General features: G+C 39.5%; 1 protein-coding gene across 1 annotated transcript in view; it reads left to right on the top strand.

The window, feature by feature from the left end:
- CLMN (calmin) overlaps positions 1-14,385 on the top strand; it is a 72,819-nt gene extending 58,434 nt beyond the window's left edge. The window contains exons 5-13 of the mRNA XM_075713015.1: positions 1,346-1,438; positions 2,720-2,910; positions 4,699-4,892; positions 5,862-5,944; positions 7,387-8,703; positions 9,747-9,928; positions 11,485-11,545; positions 12,608-12,669; positions 14,232-14,385. Coding sequence (XP_075569130.1) covers positions 1,346-1,438; positions 2,720-2,910; positions 4,699-4,892; positions 5,862-5,944; positions 7,387-8,703; positions 9,747-9,928; positions 11,485-11,545; positions 12,608-12,669; positions 14,232-14,385 — 2,337 coding nt within the window. The remainder of the gene's footprint in view (positions 1-1,345; positions 1,439-2,719; positions 2,911-4,698; positions 4,893-5,861; positions 5,945-7,386; positions 8,704-9,746; positions 9,929-11,484; positions 11,546-12,607; positions 12,670-14,231) is intronic.
- Positions 14,386-17,954: the final 3,569 nt, after the last annotated feature.

Below are 17,954 nucleotides of genomic sequence, written 5' to 3'. Positions count from 1 at the left end.
CAAATCCGGCTTGAGATTTTTTTCTCTCTGCTGATATCAACACATTGCAGAGCTGCAGCTGAAGCATGTCTGGTTGCCCGGACCTTGCTAAGGGACAACCTAGAAACTCAATGAGCAAGGCCAGACAGGAGGTGCCTTGGACACAGGCGGCCTTTTAATTAGTAGTGCTAAAACACCTAGTTTTCTATGGATTTCTTGTTTCCTTAAGAGTAAGCAGCCAGTATCTTATAGCCGGATATCTCTTCTGGGCTGGGTGACAAACACAAGCAGCAGTAAGACAACAGAGCTGACCTTGAGAGCAGTATAATGTTAAATGCCACTTGCTCCCCATTTTGGAGAAACTGCTATTAAAATGTACTAGGTCTTAAAGGTTTTCCCGTGCCAAGTACCTTGGAGCTAGGAAGAAATCTGAGCCTTGAAATATGACAGCTAAAGGTGTCTTCTTGCTACGATTAAAAACTGTTGTGTGGACCACTAGATAAAAAGTTATTTTGCTTTCTTTGTTTCAGTTTAACCAAACCAGTTAGTAAAGGGTGGTGATGAAAGTGTTGGCAAAATTCCTTGGCTGCCAAGAGCTTCAGGGTTAGATATTAAACCACAGTGGGTGGAACCCATCAGCGTACGCTTCTGTGGAACTGGGGCAGCAGGGTAAAGTGCTGCTAAGTGATTCATCATGCACAGGATTTCTAAGTGATAAATGGGCTGTATGGTGGGCTTTAACTCAGTCTGGGTGCCATGTGCAGTACTGATAGCTTCCTTGCTTCCTCCCTCTTCCATGACCTTTGCCAAAACCAAGTCTGTGTTGTCTAAGAGAATAACATCCTGGTGTTACCAGGTAGAAGAAAGCTCAGTGTGGGAAAGTTGACTTTTCTTGGATTAGGCAACTCTATCCTTTGCTAACTGATTGAACCAGAACTCTGTGACAAGCTGTGTAAGGTGAGATAAGCAAGGAGAAAGGAGATGCATAGTGAAACAGAAGTAAGCAGATCTTACTAGGATTTAAATTTTTGTATGAGAAGTGACTCTACTTTTTAACAATAGTATCCACTGGAGGGTGCACCGTCTTGTTCCATTTTTGTATGGAGGAAACACATTTGTGGTCCTGAGGATGCAGAACTGGCCTCACTTCTGTTCTGCAGACTGTGCTGGGGGATTGAGATAAGAGTTCAGTGAGCAGGGTGGTTGTGATCAGGGCAAATTATCATTAACACAAGATTTCAGTCTTGCTTTTTGGCTGGTCAGTCAATGGTAGAAGTGTTCTGGACATACCCAGTAATCTCAGTGCATTTTTTCCATTTGCCTTGCTTCTTTGAATTCGGCTCTGAATTTATGATCTCTTCTACAGGTAAAGCTTGTTAGCATCGATGCAGCAGAAATAGCAGACGGAAATTCCTCTCTGGTACTTGGACTAATATGGAATATAATCTTGTTTTTTCAGGTAATAAAACTTGAATACTTTAATCATAAGTGAACAGTCTTCATGGTATCAATCTATGCCAGCTGAATACTGATTTTTAAATTGATTTTTAATCCTAAAGAACATAATTAAGCATGCTAAACCTGAGCTTTTCCCTCTTAATATACACTAATTTTATACCTGCAGCTGCTTTCATTTTACTTCATTGGACCTATTTTGGTGTAAATAGGGGACAATTTAAGCCCTTGTTTGACGTGGACCAGAATTAGAATTTAAGATTACTACTTTCTCTTCTCTCCCGTGCCTTCTCAGGGATCTGCTCCAGATTCCCTGGACCTGAACCAATGTCTCGTGTTTGGTTCCAGGTCACAGTTTATTCTCAAAAACTTTTTCTGGATTTGATCCAACGTGGTGGGAAATTCCATGCAGAATCACTGATCTCCAGAGACTTAATCAACATGGCAAAAATTCGCAACTGATCTAGAGGGGCAAATGAAAGATCTTGAAGGGCCTAGAACTGATAAAACTGATTTGAGCCTGAAAATTGATTTAGCCCCAGGCTTAGATTAAACTGCTCTCTAATCTACCCACATTTTGAAAATGTCCTTCTAGACAACAACAAATTCTAATGAACAGAGAGAGACGGAGGGAGGGTTTCTGCAACTCTTGTAGTTCTTTCATTCTCTTGGACTCATTTCTAAAATGGCTACAAATTTAAAAAATAATCTCGAAGTTGCACTGGGGTTTCTCTCCCTGGCTGACCTCCTCAAGCTGAACAGTGGTGCACAGCACCAGTTTGGCCAGAGGGACTTGCAGGCAGAGATGGTGTGACCAGAATCTCTCAGCCCGGCAGCAAGGGCATGGGGGACCTAAAAGCAGCAGAGTGGATAATTTCGACTCAAATATCAATGCTGGCCAAGGACAGGAGTGCTGCTGCAGGTTACCATTTCTTGACTAAAAATATTTCACTCAAGCAAGTCCTGTGAAGAGAAAGAACAATTTTAGTTAAACTAACTTTTCTTTCAAGGACATGTTTCTTTGCTTTTTGTTTAATACAAATTTGCCGAATTCAGCCTTAACTGATACCTCGCCCTGTCTGTTTCCTGGGTTTGCCAGCTGGGCTGCTGCTGGCAGTCATGCCTGTGCAATACAAGTTGAGAGTTATGATGGACAGGCCTATAATTACCTCTTAAAATTCAGTTATGGTGCTGCTGTCTTTAAAGTTTGTATGAAAACAAGCACTGAGTTCTCTGTGCAGCCGGTGTTAAACCACAGCACTCTGTGTTTTGCCTTTTTTTACAGATTAAGGAGCTGACAGGCAACCTCAACAGGAACTCCTCCTCCTCCAGCCTGTCCTCTGGGCCGAGTGGTCCCGAGTCAGACACGTCCCACCCCAGCACTCCCAGCGTAGAGAGGAATGTGTCTGTTACAGTGAAGGATCAGCGGAAAGCCATCAGAGCCCTTTTAATCTGGGTTCAGAGGAAAACCAGAAAGTAAGCCAAGAAACCCTTGTGGAAAACTGTGCTTTGCCGCCTGCACTTTTGAAGCTGAAACTTTTCTCTCTCATGCCCCGTATGCGTGCTACCATGCGCTGTGGCTTCTTCTGCTTTCGAAGTTTGCAGGCGCACATTCTCTGCAGTGGGGTATATCACTGCGGCCATGTGTCTACAGCGGCCGTCTGACCTTGAAGCCATGTGCGTTGCTGGCTTCATGATTTGAGTGTTAAATGTTAACTTGCACTAATCTGCTTGGCACTGTTTAAAACAGGATCATTCCTTCCTCCCCACCCCCTGGCTTTTGTGCAGTGTATTTGATATCTTTTGCTAATTAAAAGGTAGGCATAAACAAGGGGTGAACTGAAAAACTAAATGTATTGCAAGACTTGAGGAACAGCCTCTTAAATTAAGCAGCAGCCCTGAGGGAGCTTCTCTGTGTGCTGCAGAGTGCCTTGAAGGACAGAGCCTGTATTAGAGTCCCTCTTTCCTCAGAATTAAAGAGGGGAGGGGGTGAATCTTAGGTCACTTCTCATGAACTCGTAACACTTGGGTCCATTTCCGTTGCTCAACACATCTCTCTCCTCTTTAATAAGAAAGCAGTTGTTTTGCCAAAGCATTTTGTCCAGTAATGCTTTAACCTGGCAGAGTTACTGTCAGGTTAAAAAACTTTAGTGTAAGTTGTCTAGTGCATGTGTAAATGCTTGAAGTGTATTTTACATATATTGTTATCTGAAACGATGACTGCCAGAGACTTAAAGAGGGCATGGGTCAAACTTACACAAGCTGGGTAGCTGAATATTTGTCGTTTTTGTCTGTTGATGGATTTATAGATCCAAATCTGCCTGTGAACACAAATGTTCTGTGTCTAGTGTTGAAGAAAAAAAATTTACATCTTAAATACCTGGTCCTGTGGGCCACATCATCCCTTCGTTATCTCCAGCAAAGCTAAGGGTGCTTGTTATGTAGACAAACTTGTCCCATTGAGATCCGTAGTTCACTGCTGCCAGTGCAAATCATAGAGGAAGTACGGTTTTAGTCCCAAAATAAGGGTGATAATGTCATTAATAGGGAGGTAGTACAAGGAAAGTGAGGACCAGAGAAGTAAAGGCCATAGACTTTTCAGTCCAGTCAGAGAGTTCAAATTGAAAACACCTAATAGGAGAAAACTGATCTTGCAACTGCACTTTAAAAACATAGTAGCATCATTATAATCCTGTTATCCAATGACCTGTGCAGAATTTCTATTCTGGGGCTGTATTTCATTGCAATTCTGATGGTTGCTTTTTCCTCCAAAACTTTGGGCATCTAACAGACTTGTGGTTTATACATATACTGACACTATTTGCATTTGGCAAAGCACAATTTTCTGCTATAGAAGGCCAAGTACACAGGAATGTGAATCATTTATGCTTATGTTTTTAAATACTTAAGTGCTGGCAGCCTTCCCAAGCTATGGCATTAAAATGCTGAAGAGCAACAGAAACAAGAATCACAGAGACATTTGGTTTTGTGAATGTTAAATGTGGTTGCTGAGTTCTTGAGGGCTTTGTTTTTAGTACTTCCTACAAGCAGGCTGATGACAGCTGTTAGCCACACCAATGCAGTTTGTGAATCCTTGTGTTTTATGGACATATTTTGTGCACTTTGAAATCCAAAAAGATCTCAAATGTGACTAATGCAACTCAGCAACCTTACTTTTAAGTTTCAGGAGTCTTTGAAAATGATGATGCCTTTACTTTGGATTTTGTAACACAACCACCCATGTAAACTGTAATTTCTGTTCAGGTACGGTGTTGCAGTTCAGGACTTTGCCAGCAGTTGGAGGAGTGGCCTTGCTTTCTTAGCCGTCATAAAAGCAATAGATTCTACTTTGGTAGACATGAAGCAAGCACTGGAGAAATCAGCTCGAGAAAACCTGGAGGATGCTTTCAGCATAGCACAAAACAAGCTGGGTGTTCCTCGGCTCTTAGAACCAGAAGGTAAAACGCCTACATCAACTTTGTTGGGTAACATTCAGACTATAACGAATTCATGAATATCACATTGTGATACCTACCAAAAACCTCCCAGTGATTAAGCTGTTGATGTAATCAGTGTGTTGGGCTGATTGATAAGAAAAATAAAAATGAACTGGTCACTGGCTTGTAGCTTCTATGCTTCCAGTCATATTTGTAAGCTCCTTGGGGGCAGAGATCTTACCACCGTTTTAGCTATGTACACTGGTCCTGGTTAATGTTTCAATGCTATGTGACATCTGCATTAGTAGCAGGCATTAATCAGCACCCTGTTGTGCTGAGAGGTGTCTCAATGCACTAGCACCACTTCGTAATGCCTATAGTCTGCAGAGACTAAATGTCACTCCAGGATGAAGTGTGCGAGTCTGCTATACCAGGAAAATGGGTAGATACCTATTCAAATGTATTTGCATCTCCCAGTTTTTCCTTTACAATGCATATATACACTTACATATATTTATATATGTAAACATAAGCATATATGTGTATATAAATGGAGCTTCTTCCTGCAGTCTTTTTTACTGAACTGTACTAGACAGGTATTGGGCCTTGATTTTATGATTGAAAGCACAGATTGCTTATTTGTGCTTTCATGGGTCACCTGTTCGAAGACTGGGCCATCCTGCTAAAAATAAACCTCTGTCCTGTCACTCAACAAGATCACTGCCTAATGACAGTATGAAGGTGGATGAAAAGGGACCCTGATCAGAGTTCGGTATGTGTTTGGAAATAGGAAAAAATTAATGTAAGACGTTGAGAACTCTTTCGAGTACCATCAACAGTGAAAAGGATTCCACCCTCTCTGATCTGTTAGAAGAAGAAAAGCATTTATTTCTCTCATCATAGAGCCAGGATAAATGTCTGATGATCTGTTCCTCTGCAAGAGCGTTTCAAAGCTGTGTGTGCTCAAGCCCCTTGTGTCTGTCTCCATAGATATCATGGTGGAATCACCTGATGAACAGTCAATTGTGACATATGTGGCACAATTCCTGGAACACTTCCCGGAGCTGGAAGGGGTATGTGTTTACTCCTACGTCACATCATTCTTTTAATTTGCTTTGGCATACTTAATAATAAGTCAGATATTGCTGTATTTATCTTCTAGGTTTCTTTCTAAACTATTTAAAATAAACCACAGTTTTAATTTTTCACATTTTTGTTAAATCCAGTCAAATGGGCTTTCATTGGCGATGGCTAAAATGCTTTAGGTAGAATTGTGCTTTTAAGCATTTGCATCCAATTATAATTTTCAGAGGTTAGAACTGGTTACATAGGGCTCTACTACTTTGCTCAGAATAAGGCTGAAATTTATCCCTTCTTCTATGATCATTCATTGGACTTTGAATTTCATTTTGACTTCTATCTTCTCAAGTTTGAGGGCCACAATCAATCTGAATTTAGCAGGTATCAGACACAAGATACCAGAGGCTGAATCTTGTTGATGCAGCAGTCAAAAGCACACATTGTAAGCACAAATTAAACTGCAGCTTAAAGGACCAGGACTTTAATGCAGACTTTATAAAAAATAAAGCATTGATGAGCAAGCAGAAACTGACAGTGTCAGGGACCGACAAAGGTCTTTTGAAGAAACAGAGGATAAACTTCTAGAGGAATTGAAGGATAGGAGACAGAAAACTCAAGGGAAAATGGGAAGTCCCAGCAACTGGAGAAGGCATGTGTGTGTGTAAGTTGAAAAACTGTTCTGGAGGCCGCTTATACTTCAAGACAAACCTAGTTCAACACAGTCTTTTTGGTTTGAAAGGGTTCCCAAGGGACTCAGTGTCCCTCAGGTATCTGGGTAAGTTCTTGTGCTACAGTACGTGCACATAAATAATGACTCCTCCACAAAAGGCATTTCCTCTCATTTCTGGACTGAATGTTCCAGTTGATACGTATTTTGTAGCTTATAAAATTGGTGGGTGTTACTAAAGTCACTGGAATTAAAATTATTTTAATAATCTAATTATGATTATTAGATTAGATGAGCATTAAGATTTGTTGGCATTACAACTTCTGGACATTTTAATGGACAAAGAAAAAGCCCACTTTTAAATACAGTCTGTTGGAATGGAATAATCTAGTACATCAATGTATTTCACAGTGGATTTAGTGAACTTGTTATATTTATTTTATTCCTGGGGTTTGGGATTGTGTCAAAAAGCCAAGTCAGTTGTCTCCACAGGTGCAGAAGGGAGAGATGAATACATTAACAACTGAGGAGTAGGCTTGTCTGCATTCTAATCTTCCTGTATGAGTGGCTTCTTGATGTTGAGCTTTGTTCAACTCACTTGACTTGCCAAATTGGTTTTCCTACTTTCAAAATAAGTGAGTCATTAATTGGCCATTCACAAGGTAATGAGGCGATAGGCTAGGTAGTTACTCTTTCTGTAGTGTTTGGGAAAAGTAAAATGGTATCTGAGGTATGATTTGTCTTTTAATGGTGTATCATCACTTACAGGAAGACTTTACAGATCCTGACAAGGAGCTTCCAATTGAGTCCACATATGTCCACATCAAAGACACACCTTCAGAAAAGGAAGGCAAAATCTTCATTTTAAGTGAAAGTGAAGAAAACTTGTACACTGTTAATCATGAAAGGAGTCATCCTGCTCCTCCAAAGGTTCATATTCATGACACACCTGAGAGAATCCCATCAAAAACCATTCCTGAAAAATGTAATGGGAAATTGAGTCAGGTGTTAGGTGATGCACAGGAAACATCTGAAGAGGAGCCTCAGAGGCCTACCTCACTGAAAATTACAGGATCTGTCAGTTTTGAATCCAATTCCTCTTGGGAGGTTCTAAGTGATAAATTCATGCCAGGTGATGGGGGCATATCTGATGATCTACTGAAACAGAATGATGACTTTTCTCCAGCTGTTCTGACAGATCAGAAAAATTCTGTTGACTCTTTTGAAGACTATTCTGAAGAATTAACTAAAGAAACCTCTACTGAATATGACAACGAAACTAAGAGCCTTTCAGCCAATACTTCTTCTTTAAGTCCATTATCCTGGACTTCAGGTATACTTACAGATGAATCTATAAATAAAGTAGAAGAGAACAAACCCCAAGCTTCAATTATTTTACCAGAAGATACCTCAAAACAAGAAGATACGCATAAGTATGTTCTTCATCTACTAAATGAGGAAATACTGAAACTTCCACAAAATGAACATACAAAGCAATCACCTGTCTTTGAGACAATAGAAACTGACCATTGTTCACTGAATGGTTCTAATCTCAAAAGCCAAGAACAATCTACACAGCATGAAGCATCTGATGACTCTCTCTCAGATGTACCTAAAAATCCAGAGGACCTGGACAGCTGTGATGAAGTTGAATCTTCAGCTGAAGTGCTACCCGGGTCTTCGAAAGTATCTGTAATACCCCATGATCTCTTTTACTATCCACATTATAATGTTCCCATATCAGCAGTTTTGGACGCTTACCTTGAGCCGTGTATTGAAGGATATGATACTGGAAATGACAAAGCTTCTTCTGAAACAGTAACACGTGTTTTACATGAGAAGGGCTCACCAGAACAGAACTATGAGGAAGATGCTCCAGAGCCAGACTTAGGGAATAAGCTAGGTGTCCCTCCATCAGAAATGGATACTGAGAATGGTGAGGAGGAAACAACAGATATTAACAATCACATGAATTCTCCTGATGAAAAAGAAGTGCCATTACTAGCAGGAGAAGAGTTAGAAATTGAAAAAGATGGCAAAAAGGTCACCAACCATCAAGATTCCACTATTCCACAACATCCTGAGGTATTTTATTATTTTATTACCAGCACTCCTTTGTGTATATATGGAGGATTAGCATCTGACCTCAATGGTTTTCATTTGCTTTCATTTTACAATGCTTTGGAGAAATATGTAAAATGTACTTGGTTTCCTGTCTGGTAATGCTGTTTGCCACAGCCCTCTACTGGAATGAGTGGAATTGCAGATCCCTAAGAAGATCTAACATTCAAAGAGAGAATAAGCCCTAATACTAATAGTACTGCAAAATTGTGAATTTTAATTATGTTTTAAATTAGTTTGAGGCTCCTGTATAATCCTTAGGCATAAAAGATATCACAGAGAGTATTTTTAATAATTATTAATAAGACGAACAGAAAGTAGTATTGCTGGTATAGAAAGCATACAGGCAAAGGTAATTTTTGTCTGAATTCAAATAAATTTGCCTACAAAAACTTAAACCAGTTTGAGTAGGGTAAGTTATGTGGGTAAAATGAAAGCTTGTCTACACTGGAGGAGGAGGAGGGGGGGGGGGATTTTTGGTAATTATTCTGTGTATTGGATTTAGGCAATTTGCTACTGCATCTCTTCTTACAGACACTGATTTTGAATTGTCTTACATGTTTTCCAGCACAGTAATTTTAGACAGTGTTTTTCAGGAATGAGTGTCCATTTAATGTTACTCCACATGTTGTTTAGACAAGTTGCTTGGACATGTTTTGGTCCTGACACTTACTAGAGTAATGAAGTCAATTTGCTGTTAGCTTCAAAGACTAATTGGGGATAGATTAAAAAAAGTCTTAGTACTTCAAAGAGCCATGTCATGTCATGACTTCTTATATAAAAAGAACTGACAACTAATTGTGTGTATGTTGAACTGATGATACTTTATAGCTCAATGTATCTAAAATGATTTTCAAGAAATGAATTGCTTTTTGTTCTCTTTAGTGAGACTTGCAGTCTTGTACTATATGCAATTTAGCATCTGAGCAGGCTACACCACTAAGATATTTAGAAGGGCAGGGAAACAGTCTTGTTGTCTAATGCAAAATGTTTCTTAATTTCAACAGGCCATAGTAGAACATCTAGAGGATTTATCAGTAGCCATAAAGAGACCAGAAGAAAGTAGTAATAGGGAGGAAGAAGGGAAAAATATGATCAAAACAGAAGACTTGCAGATCTCAGAAGTTGCCACTACTGCTCTGTCACAGGATAAACTGGAAGAAATTGCTGATTGTCAGGAATTTGCCAGGTATTTCACATTAACTTTGTCTTAAATACACCTTACTGGTATGAATGCCTGGTATTTTGAAGTATGCCCTGTCCACTGGATGTTTCTTGTAGCCTTCTTTTAGGAGCAGTGTGTTGGGACTCATCGGCTTCTTCCTGTGTTTATCTTAAACATGTCGAGTGATTCAGCGCCAATGGGACTTGATTTGACTTTGCTATACAAACTTTGCTATGCAAAACCCAACTGGAACCCCAGTGCATTTTGAACATGGCAGTGCTATAACTGTTTTTCCAACAGTGTTTTGTAATGTAGATGAACTAATTCATGTGCATTGTGACATTATGTGGAAGCATGACGCTGCTTCACTCCAACAGGTATTTCTCAGCCTTTTTTGATGTCTCTGAACAAGTGAACCAGATTGTGGTATGTTGACCTTGGCTGGCCACCAGGTGCCCACCAAGCCACTCATTCACTCCCCATCCTCAGCAGGATGGGGGGAGAAAATAAGATGAAAAGCTCATGGGTCGAGGAAAAGGCAGTTTAATGAAAAAAAACAAAGCCCACATGTGGAAACAAAGCAAAAGAAGACCAAAAAAAAAAAGAAATACTGTGTTCTTCCCATCAGCAGGCGATGTCCAGCCACTTCCTGGAAAGCAGGGCCTCAGTAGGCGTAGTGGTTGCTTCAGAAGACAAATGCCTTAATAATGAGTGTGTGTATGTGTGTGTCCCTCTGCCAGCTTCCTCCTTTCTCTTGGGTTTTACTGCTGAGCACCATATCATATGGTATGGAATATCCCTTTGGTCAGTTTGGGTCAGTTTTCCCAGCTGTGTCCCCTCCCAACCTCTTGCCCACCCCCAGCCTATGGGAATTTGCGGGAGGGTTGGAGAGACAGCCTTGGTGCTGTGCGAGCGCTGCTCAGCAATGGCCGCAGCGTTGGTGTGTTATCAGCACCGTTTTAGCTACAAATACAAAGCACAGAACTACAGGGGCTGCTGTAGGGTAAGTTAACTGCACCCCAGCCAGACCCAGTACAGAGACACTCAGCTAATTTTACTCCATTTGCTTCTGTTCCCTTTTATGTTCTAATTTAGTTCTTAGGCAATGTATTTGAGTGGGACATGAACTGTAATTTGTTGGTGCTTATCACTATAGCACTCTAATGAATTTGAAAGAGTTTGCTTAGAAAAACCCATTGTCTCCCTCAAGCTTTCTGTTCCCTGCAAGGTCTGTCATGTTTTTTACCTATATAGACAGCCATAAAACCTGGGGTATGCCCTCTCTTAATGACTCTTAAATGTCAGTGATGTCAAAGGTGCAAAAACCCTACCAGATACGATTTTTCAGAAAAGATTCTAATTTGAGCATATGGATTTTTTATCGTGGGTCAGGTTTTCCCAAAGCATTTTTTTATAATGTTACTGGTAAATTCAAGTCCATATTCTAATACATGCAAAAATGCATATTTGTAGTTTTGCATAGCTTAAAACTAGCACATGCAGTTGCAGTGGCTCTCTTTGAAGTCAAAACAAAACTTAGCTTTATGAATTTAAAACCTTTGCTTTTACATACATTTCAGAACCAGTGACAGTGTTTCCAACATTTATCTCCGAAAAAGATCTCCTAATGCTTCTGAAGAGGTAAGTATGTGGAAATTTACCTGTCACTGTCTCCCTATTTCTCCTAAACTCCAAAAGTTCCCATACTGTAAAAGGGTCTACTCTATTATATATAAAGCTCTGTGGTAATACAAAAAAAGCCCTGTGACTTCTAATAATTTTAGTGCCAAAACCAGGCATAGCTGAAAGCTTTACTGAACTCTCCTAAATACATGGAACTGAACCTTATTGAACCTTGGACAAACCCACAAAGGAGTACCTAATACTACAGTTAAATGCATTGTAACTTTGAGGCTTACTTTGTCGTAACTGTATAGCTGCAACATTTCGCTGCTTTGAAGATGCCTTTATTTGCTGCTCCAGTTTATTTTAGTTTGTGAATTCTCTGTATATATGTTGGTGTCCTGGTCACAGCCCTGCAAAAATGCTGGGTGTCTCTTGAAGTGCACTTTTTATGAAAGATTGGGCTCTTTCCCTCTCCTTCATAGTAGCAGTGTATTGTATTATCTCAATAGCAGCAGCTAACACTAAAAGAATTTTTAGTGAAACAGCATCCTTAATGGCAGATTAAATTCATATTGGTTTCTTGAGAGCACACTATACAACTGAGCTCTGGATTTTTGTTTTTTAAGTCAGAAGGAACGGACAGCATCTGCAATCTGGGCACACTGAGCAAGTATAGGAATATGGCTCTTTTCAGCACAAAATAAAATTCTGACTGTCTTGGAGTTTTAAAGAAATGCTGTCACCAGTGTTCAATGAAACTGAGGTTTCACACAGATGCTTTAGTTTTGCAACACTGTCAGAGCTACTAGAAATATATATCAATGAGGGGAGCTTTATTCAACTGAATGAAAGCAGTTGAAAGCAAAAATATCTCCTTTTTTCACAATTTTTTTCCTTTTCTGTGTGTGTACCAGACTGCAGTGGTGGATGTGCTGGCAGGGAATAAATTTATAAGCACACTTTCATTTTATTTGAGCAAATGTTAGACATACTCTGCATAAAATACACACAGAATTACCTTCTTTGTGAGACACTGAATTTTATGTTTTTATATAATCTATTCTTGGTTTGTTTAAGGAAACCTATGGTGTAAATGAGCAGAAGATGACAGATACGGGTGAAACTCCATTAATCATCAGGTGAGTCGTTCTTATTCAGTCAAAGCCTTTTGCAAGGAATCCATAACTCCTAGGTGCTTCTAACAATGTTACAAAAGGAAATGAAAACTAACTATAACGATAGAGACTGACTGGATGTCTTGTGTAATGGCTCGGAGTCCACATTTCCCATAGGTGTAAGATACAAAACTTCTTTATTGCTTGATCTCCCCCTTGACTAAAATGCTTTTTCTTGACTTGAAAGACTCAGCTGCCTAAGCAAGATTGTGAGCACTTTCCCCACATGGTGGATATTTCAGACCAAGAAAAGAGTGGGAGGGCTTCAAATACAAGGCCCTCTGGCAGTGATGTCTCTTTCCAGGTTTGTAAGACTGTCAATGTGTCAATGACCACACTTTTTAGTGTGGTCAGCTCTAGGAAAAGACGATACTTCAGTGGAGTTCTGGCCTCTATTAGAGCAGCCATGAGTTTTTATAATTTTTATGTCTGTTTAGTTCGGACTTAGGGTGATGGATTCTGAACGCAGAGTGTGTATCTGTTTGATATTAGGGTCCACATATCTATAAGAAAGAAGGATTGCTTTAGGTTTTCCTTCTCAGTTGGTACTGAATAGTACCTTCCAGAACTTCTGGTTAAAATTATGATTGCATTTAAATGGAGAAAACACACAAAATATTATTGGGATCCAGTGTCCTGGTCTCACTTCTGTTAAAAAAAATACACGAATAGCTGTCACAGTTATGCCTGTTTGCAGACTGCTGATAATCAGCAAGTTTTGTGTAATACTCGGGTATATATCTAGTGTAATACCTGAGCAAGTAGGATGCCCCAAGCCAGAAAAAGGACTCATTAAAACAGGCCAGAAAACAGTTTTCTCCAAAAGTAGATTTAAAAAAGTCTACCAGAGGGTGATTCATATAGTAGTATAAAATTATAAAATGAGTGTACCATCTTGTGCCTTTTTAAATAAGACCTTTTCTTGTCTTTGTGAGTGCTCAGTGGGGCTGGCAGAGTCCATCGGGCTTTGCCCTTATGAACGCAGGTGCAATTTTGGAAAGCTGGAGTTTTGGAGTTGGCCTACAAAACCCCATCTGCTAGTTGGTTTCTGGAAGACTTGGGCTTCTTCTGTTTAATGTTCTGATGTCTGACTTGAGAAGCTCTGAAAGCAGATGATTTGGGGAAAGTATATCAAGTCAGATACAGTGTATAAGTGAAATTGTGAAAGTGTGATATGTGTTGCCCAGGGCTATGTTTACTGTTCTGAATATAAAAGGGCATCTTTTTGACTGATGGAAATCACCTTACATCAAAGGACTGTAGTGTAATGGCATATATTTAAAGTACCTGAGAATTTGTCCAGAGTTTTCAGAGGATTGATTGCTATGTACATTGGCCCCTAAGGGAACACACTGCTAAAGCCCATTATGCATCTCATAGTCTAGCTTGGACTCCAACGGACTAGATTGAAATGGTTCATTAAACTGCTATCTTTTAGTCTGCCCTATGATCTTTACAGTAAATATTAACAGTGAGGGTTTTTTCTTCTTCTTCCTGCCTCTTATCAAATTCTCTCCTGTTTTCAGGAAGAAGAAGGACTTGGAAGCAAGTGAGACTCCAGCACCAACTCATGAGATCACGATTGTTGAGCAGCCACAGCTATTCTACTTCATCATTTTCTTCTGGGTGCTGGTCTACTGCCTTTTACTCCTTCCACAGCTTTTTAGGAACAAAGTTTGATCTCTGTGAGGTGTGGAAAAATAAAGGACGGTGGCTGGATTGCTTTGTGTATCTGCATATGAATATGTTCCTTCAGGTGAAGCACAAACAGAAATGTAGGACCTGGTATTTGTGTTTATTATCAGGGTGTCCTCAATTCCTCTACTGTTGTGCTATGACAGTGTCTAAGCACATTTTATATTATGATAACTGTGTAAATATATATAAAAATGACCTGATTTAGTAGATGCAATTTTGTACATTTGTGCCTTGCTTTATAAGATGCTAAATAAAACCAGATAATTATCAGTAGAAATATGAACAATTCAGAGCTCTAGTCTTCAAAAATTATTCTTATGGCTTCATTTACTTATGTAGGGCCTGACAGCTGTGGAAGAGGGGTGGTGTTGACTTACCCATGAATCTGGCCCACCTGCAAGGACAAGGCTAGAAATGCTTTTTCACATTTTCCATGGAATTCTTTGAGAGAGCTGGAGGCAGAGCAGAGCTGCAGGTGGTGGAACATGCTGTCCCCTGGTATTGACTACAATTCCAATGGCAATCCAGTGGAGCAACAAAATCATATTGCAGGTTTATTTGGGTAGGGGAGTGTGGTTTTTTAGGATTTAAATTAATTTTTATCCTGCACCTTTTGTTATGTTTAATTTGCAGGAATAAATTGGGTGTGGAGAAGTGTGAAGAACATAGATGCTAGCTGCTTCTTAGGAGAGATCATACAGGAAATCTTAGCCTAGAAACTTCTGTAGAGGATGCCTGAAGAAATACACTTTTTGTACATTACAGATGGTGGCCATCTTTGAAAAGATGTTCAAGAAGCTTAATAATGGTATCAGGAACAGATACCATGGTTTTGGTTTTGTATTTTTTTTAGAGAAGTACCTCACTGCTTCTGATGCTGCTTCTGCTTCCTTTTCTCTGCTGTTTTTGCTTACCAGATCGTGTGAAGACTTCTCTTTTTTGAAGATACAAAAAATAATAGGTAACCTAATTTGCTGAGACTACTGTTAAGGCACAAGTGCAAGGTAAAAGGATTAGAAATATCCTTTAAGTGCCCAAATCAATACAGAAAGAAATGACAGATGTAAAACTAAATACAGAGAAATCTTGACAGCTGGTATTGACTTACTAGTGCAACTGAAGAGACTCCTGTGGCTTTTCCATAGACACAGTGGAGCCACTTCTGCATCTTGTAATTTTTGTCCACATCAGTGATCACTTTAGGATATTTGATTTAGGATTTTTGCCAGAGATGGTGTACCTGTGCGTTACAGGACGAAAAAGAAGTCTCCGAATTCAATTTAATAGCAGTAACTTTTCTCTGTGTGACTTTTAGTGAAGTCACTATTTTTCATCGCTACATTTTTAGTTTCATAGTATGCTTTATGAGACTACGTCATGTTGCTGCTTCCACATGAAAATTTGTAAGGTTGACTGCAATGTGCTTCATAAAATGAGGGGTTTCATAATTTACATTGAGTGAAAGTTACAACATGTGGCTATAAGTTTTACATATTTTGTTTTAGCATAAGGTGTATCTCTGCCCTAGCTTAGTTTTCAGCTGAACTAATAGTACCTGGGATCAGGACACATCAGAATATATAGCAATTTATTTGCAGGTATTTAAAACCTGTTTGTAGTCATGTTATCTGCTGGGGTAATCCTAACCATCCATCACACTTCATTCTTCTTTATAAGCTTTTTGTTTTCCTGGCATTTCTCTTCCAAGCTGCAGTTAGAATTCAATAGCAGCAGTGCACACAGGAGCTCTTAAACATTGAAGGTAAAATTCTGAACCTGTTTTCAGTCAACAGAAAGCTGAAATCTTTCCTATTCTGTCCTGTCACCATTGACTAGAGCTGGATATACCCCATGAACCTAAAAATAAGATCCTTTGTGCTTGGTCAGGAACAGATCCAAACTTCTCAACTTAATTCAACATAAGTAAAAAGAATAGTTGTTCATCTCGCTGATGAAAATGTTCAGCATTTTGAGTCATCGGATTTTGTGATGCATGAACCTGTTTGTGCTTGTTGATGAAGACTGATACTTTCTTCCAAAATAAAACCTAAATTAGAATTTTTGAAGATGCTTTCTTGAAGTAGGCTAAAATATAACATTGAAGGGCTCTGAAAGAATAAAACTTAATACAATAAACTTTATATCCTTATCCTGAAAACCAGTGAATACCAGGCTGGGTATGGCAGCTATTTAATAGCAGCAAGTAGCAACGTACATTAGTTTGGAGCAAAAGCGTTGACAGCTCTTCATTATGTGCCACTCTTTGTAGGCTCCTTTGGTTTATGACAACATTTTCTGAGCCTTTGTATCTTACTCTCTGGTTCTTCCATGTTTCTTTGTCTTCAGCAGAGATTATCTGTAGTTGGATTACAGTCTCTTCATAGAACTTTACAGCTATCAAAGTTCAATCAAGTGAAGTAAGCTCCCTTCTGTCTTCTCTCCTAAGAAAATTAATCAGAATGAGGAGGTCTTTGGATGTCTCATCTGAACAACTGACATCCATAAAGAATGGAAAAGTGAATGAGAATGCACTGATGCTGGCAATTTCATTACACAGTATTTTCTTCCAAGAGGGGGAAAACTCAGGGTTTTCTTTCTTACCTCCCACTGATGAACAGTGACTGGAACAGTGAAATGAGCAGTTTAAATGTCCAACAGCATCCAGCAATTGTCTTGATCATCTCAGCCAGTGTTTAAACTGATGTACGCTTTCCAGCCTATCCCATTAAGAGATAGAGATTGTTTCTTCCATGCAAAATAGATGGAAAAAATACTAAATTAGTCCGTGATACTTGGTATTAAGTTGCTTTCCATATTTGGGTTTGTTTGGCAGTGTACCTTACTCAGCCATGTTATGGGTAAGAAGACATGGGTAAAGAGTTAAGAGTGATTACTGGTATGGTCAACCGTGCCTGAAAAGAGACTGAACTCTTCAGGAGTTTTGCCATTACTTGGAACTGCAAAAAATGACATCTGCATAAGCAGCAGCTTCCCCCACTTAAATTGCCTTGTAAGCCTGCATCTCTTCTTCCACAGTGCAAGATTCAATCCCTCAATGCAAGTGCCCTATTCTGAAAACACTGCTTGTTGTTAGACTTTGTGTCCTATTCTGAGCTTACAGTCTAAAAGCCTGATTGTGAAGCATTCACTATGGCAAAGCCTGTTTTAACTTGCTGGCTAGAGGACTGGTTTGAGGTAGTGGAGGCTTTAAAGGCTGGTGGGCAACCTATCATCTATCCATTTTCCAACAGATACGTGCACTGTCTGAATAAGGAAGTTTTTCCTGAATTTTTGCCTGGGTTTTTGAAAAATGCTAAGCTTGAACTGACCGCATTTGATATTTTGATTTAGCAGCAGAATTCAGATACACAAGGGTACTGATCTGTTAAGACCATTTCTAAAACCCATTGTTGTTGAGCAAATGCGTGGGTAGCAGAGTATTGTGAAGTGTGTCAGGAAGTGCTTGAGGGTCGCTGGATGAAGGATGTTTGGTGTTCACAGAAGCACCATTAAAGACTGAGAAACAACTGTAATAGGATGGTTCAATGTTA

Source organism: Pelecanus crispus, chromosome 6, assembly GCF_030463565.1.
Source record: "Pelecanus crispus isolate bPelCri1 chromosome 6, bPelCri1.pri, whole genome shotgun sequence".
Classification (NCBI taxonomy): Eukaryota; Metazoa; Chordata; class Aves; order Pelecaniformes; family Pelecanidae; genus Pelecanus; species Pelecanus crispus.
The sequence above is the reverse complement of the archived record's forward strand: the minus strand, read 5'-3'. Positions and strand labels throughout refer to the sequence as shown.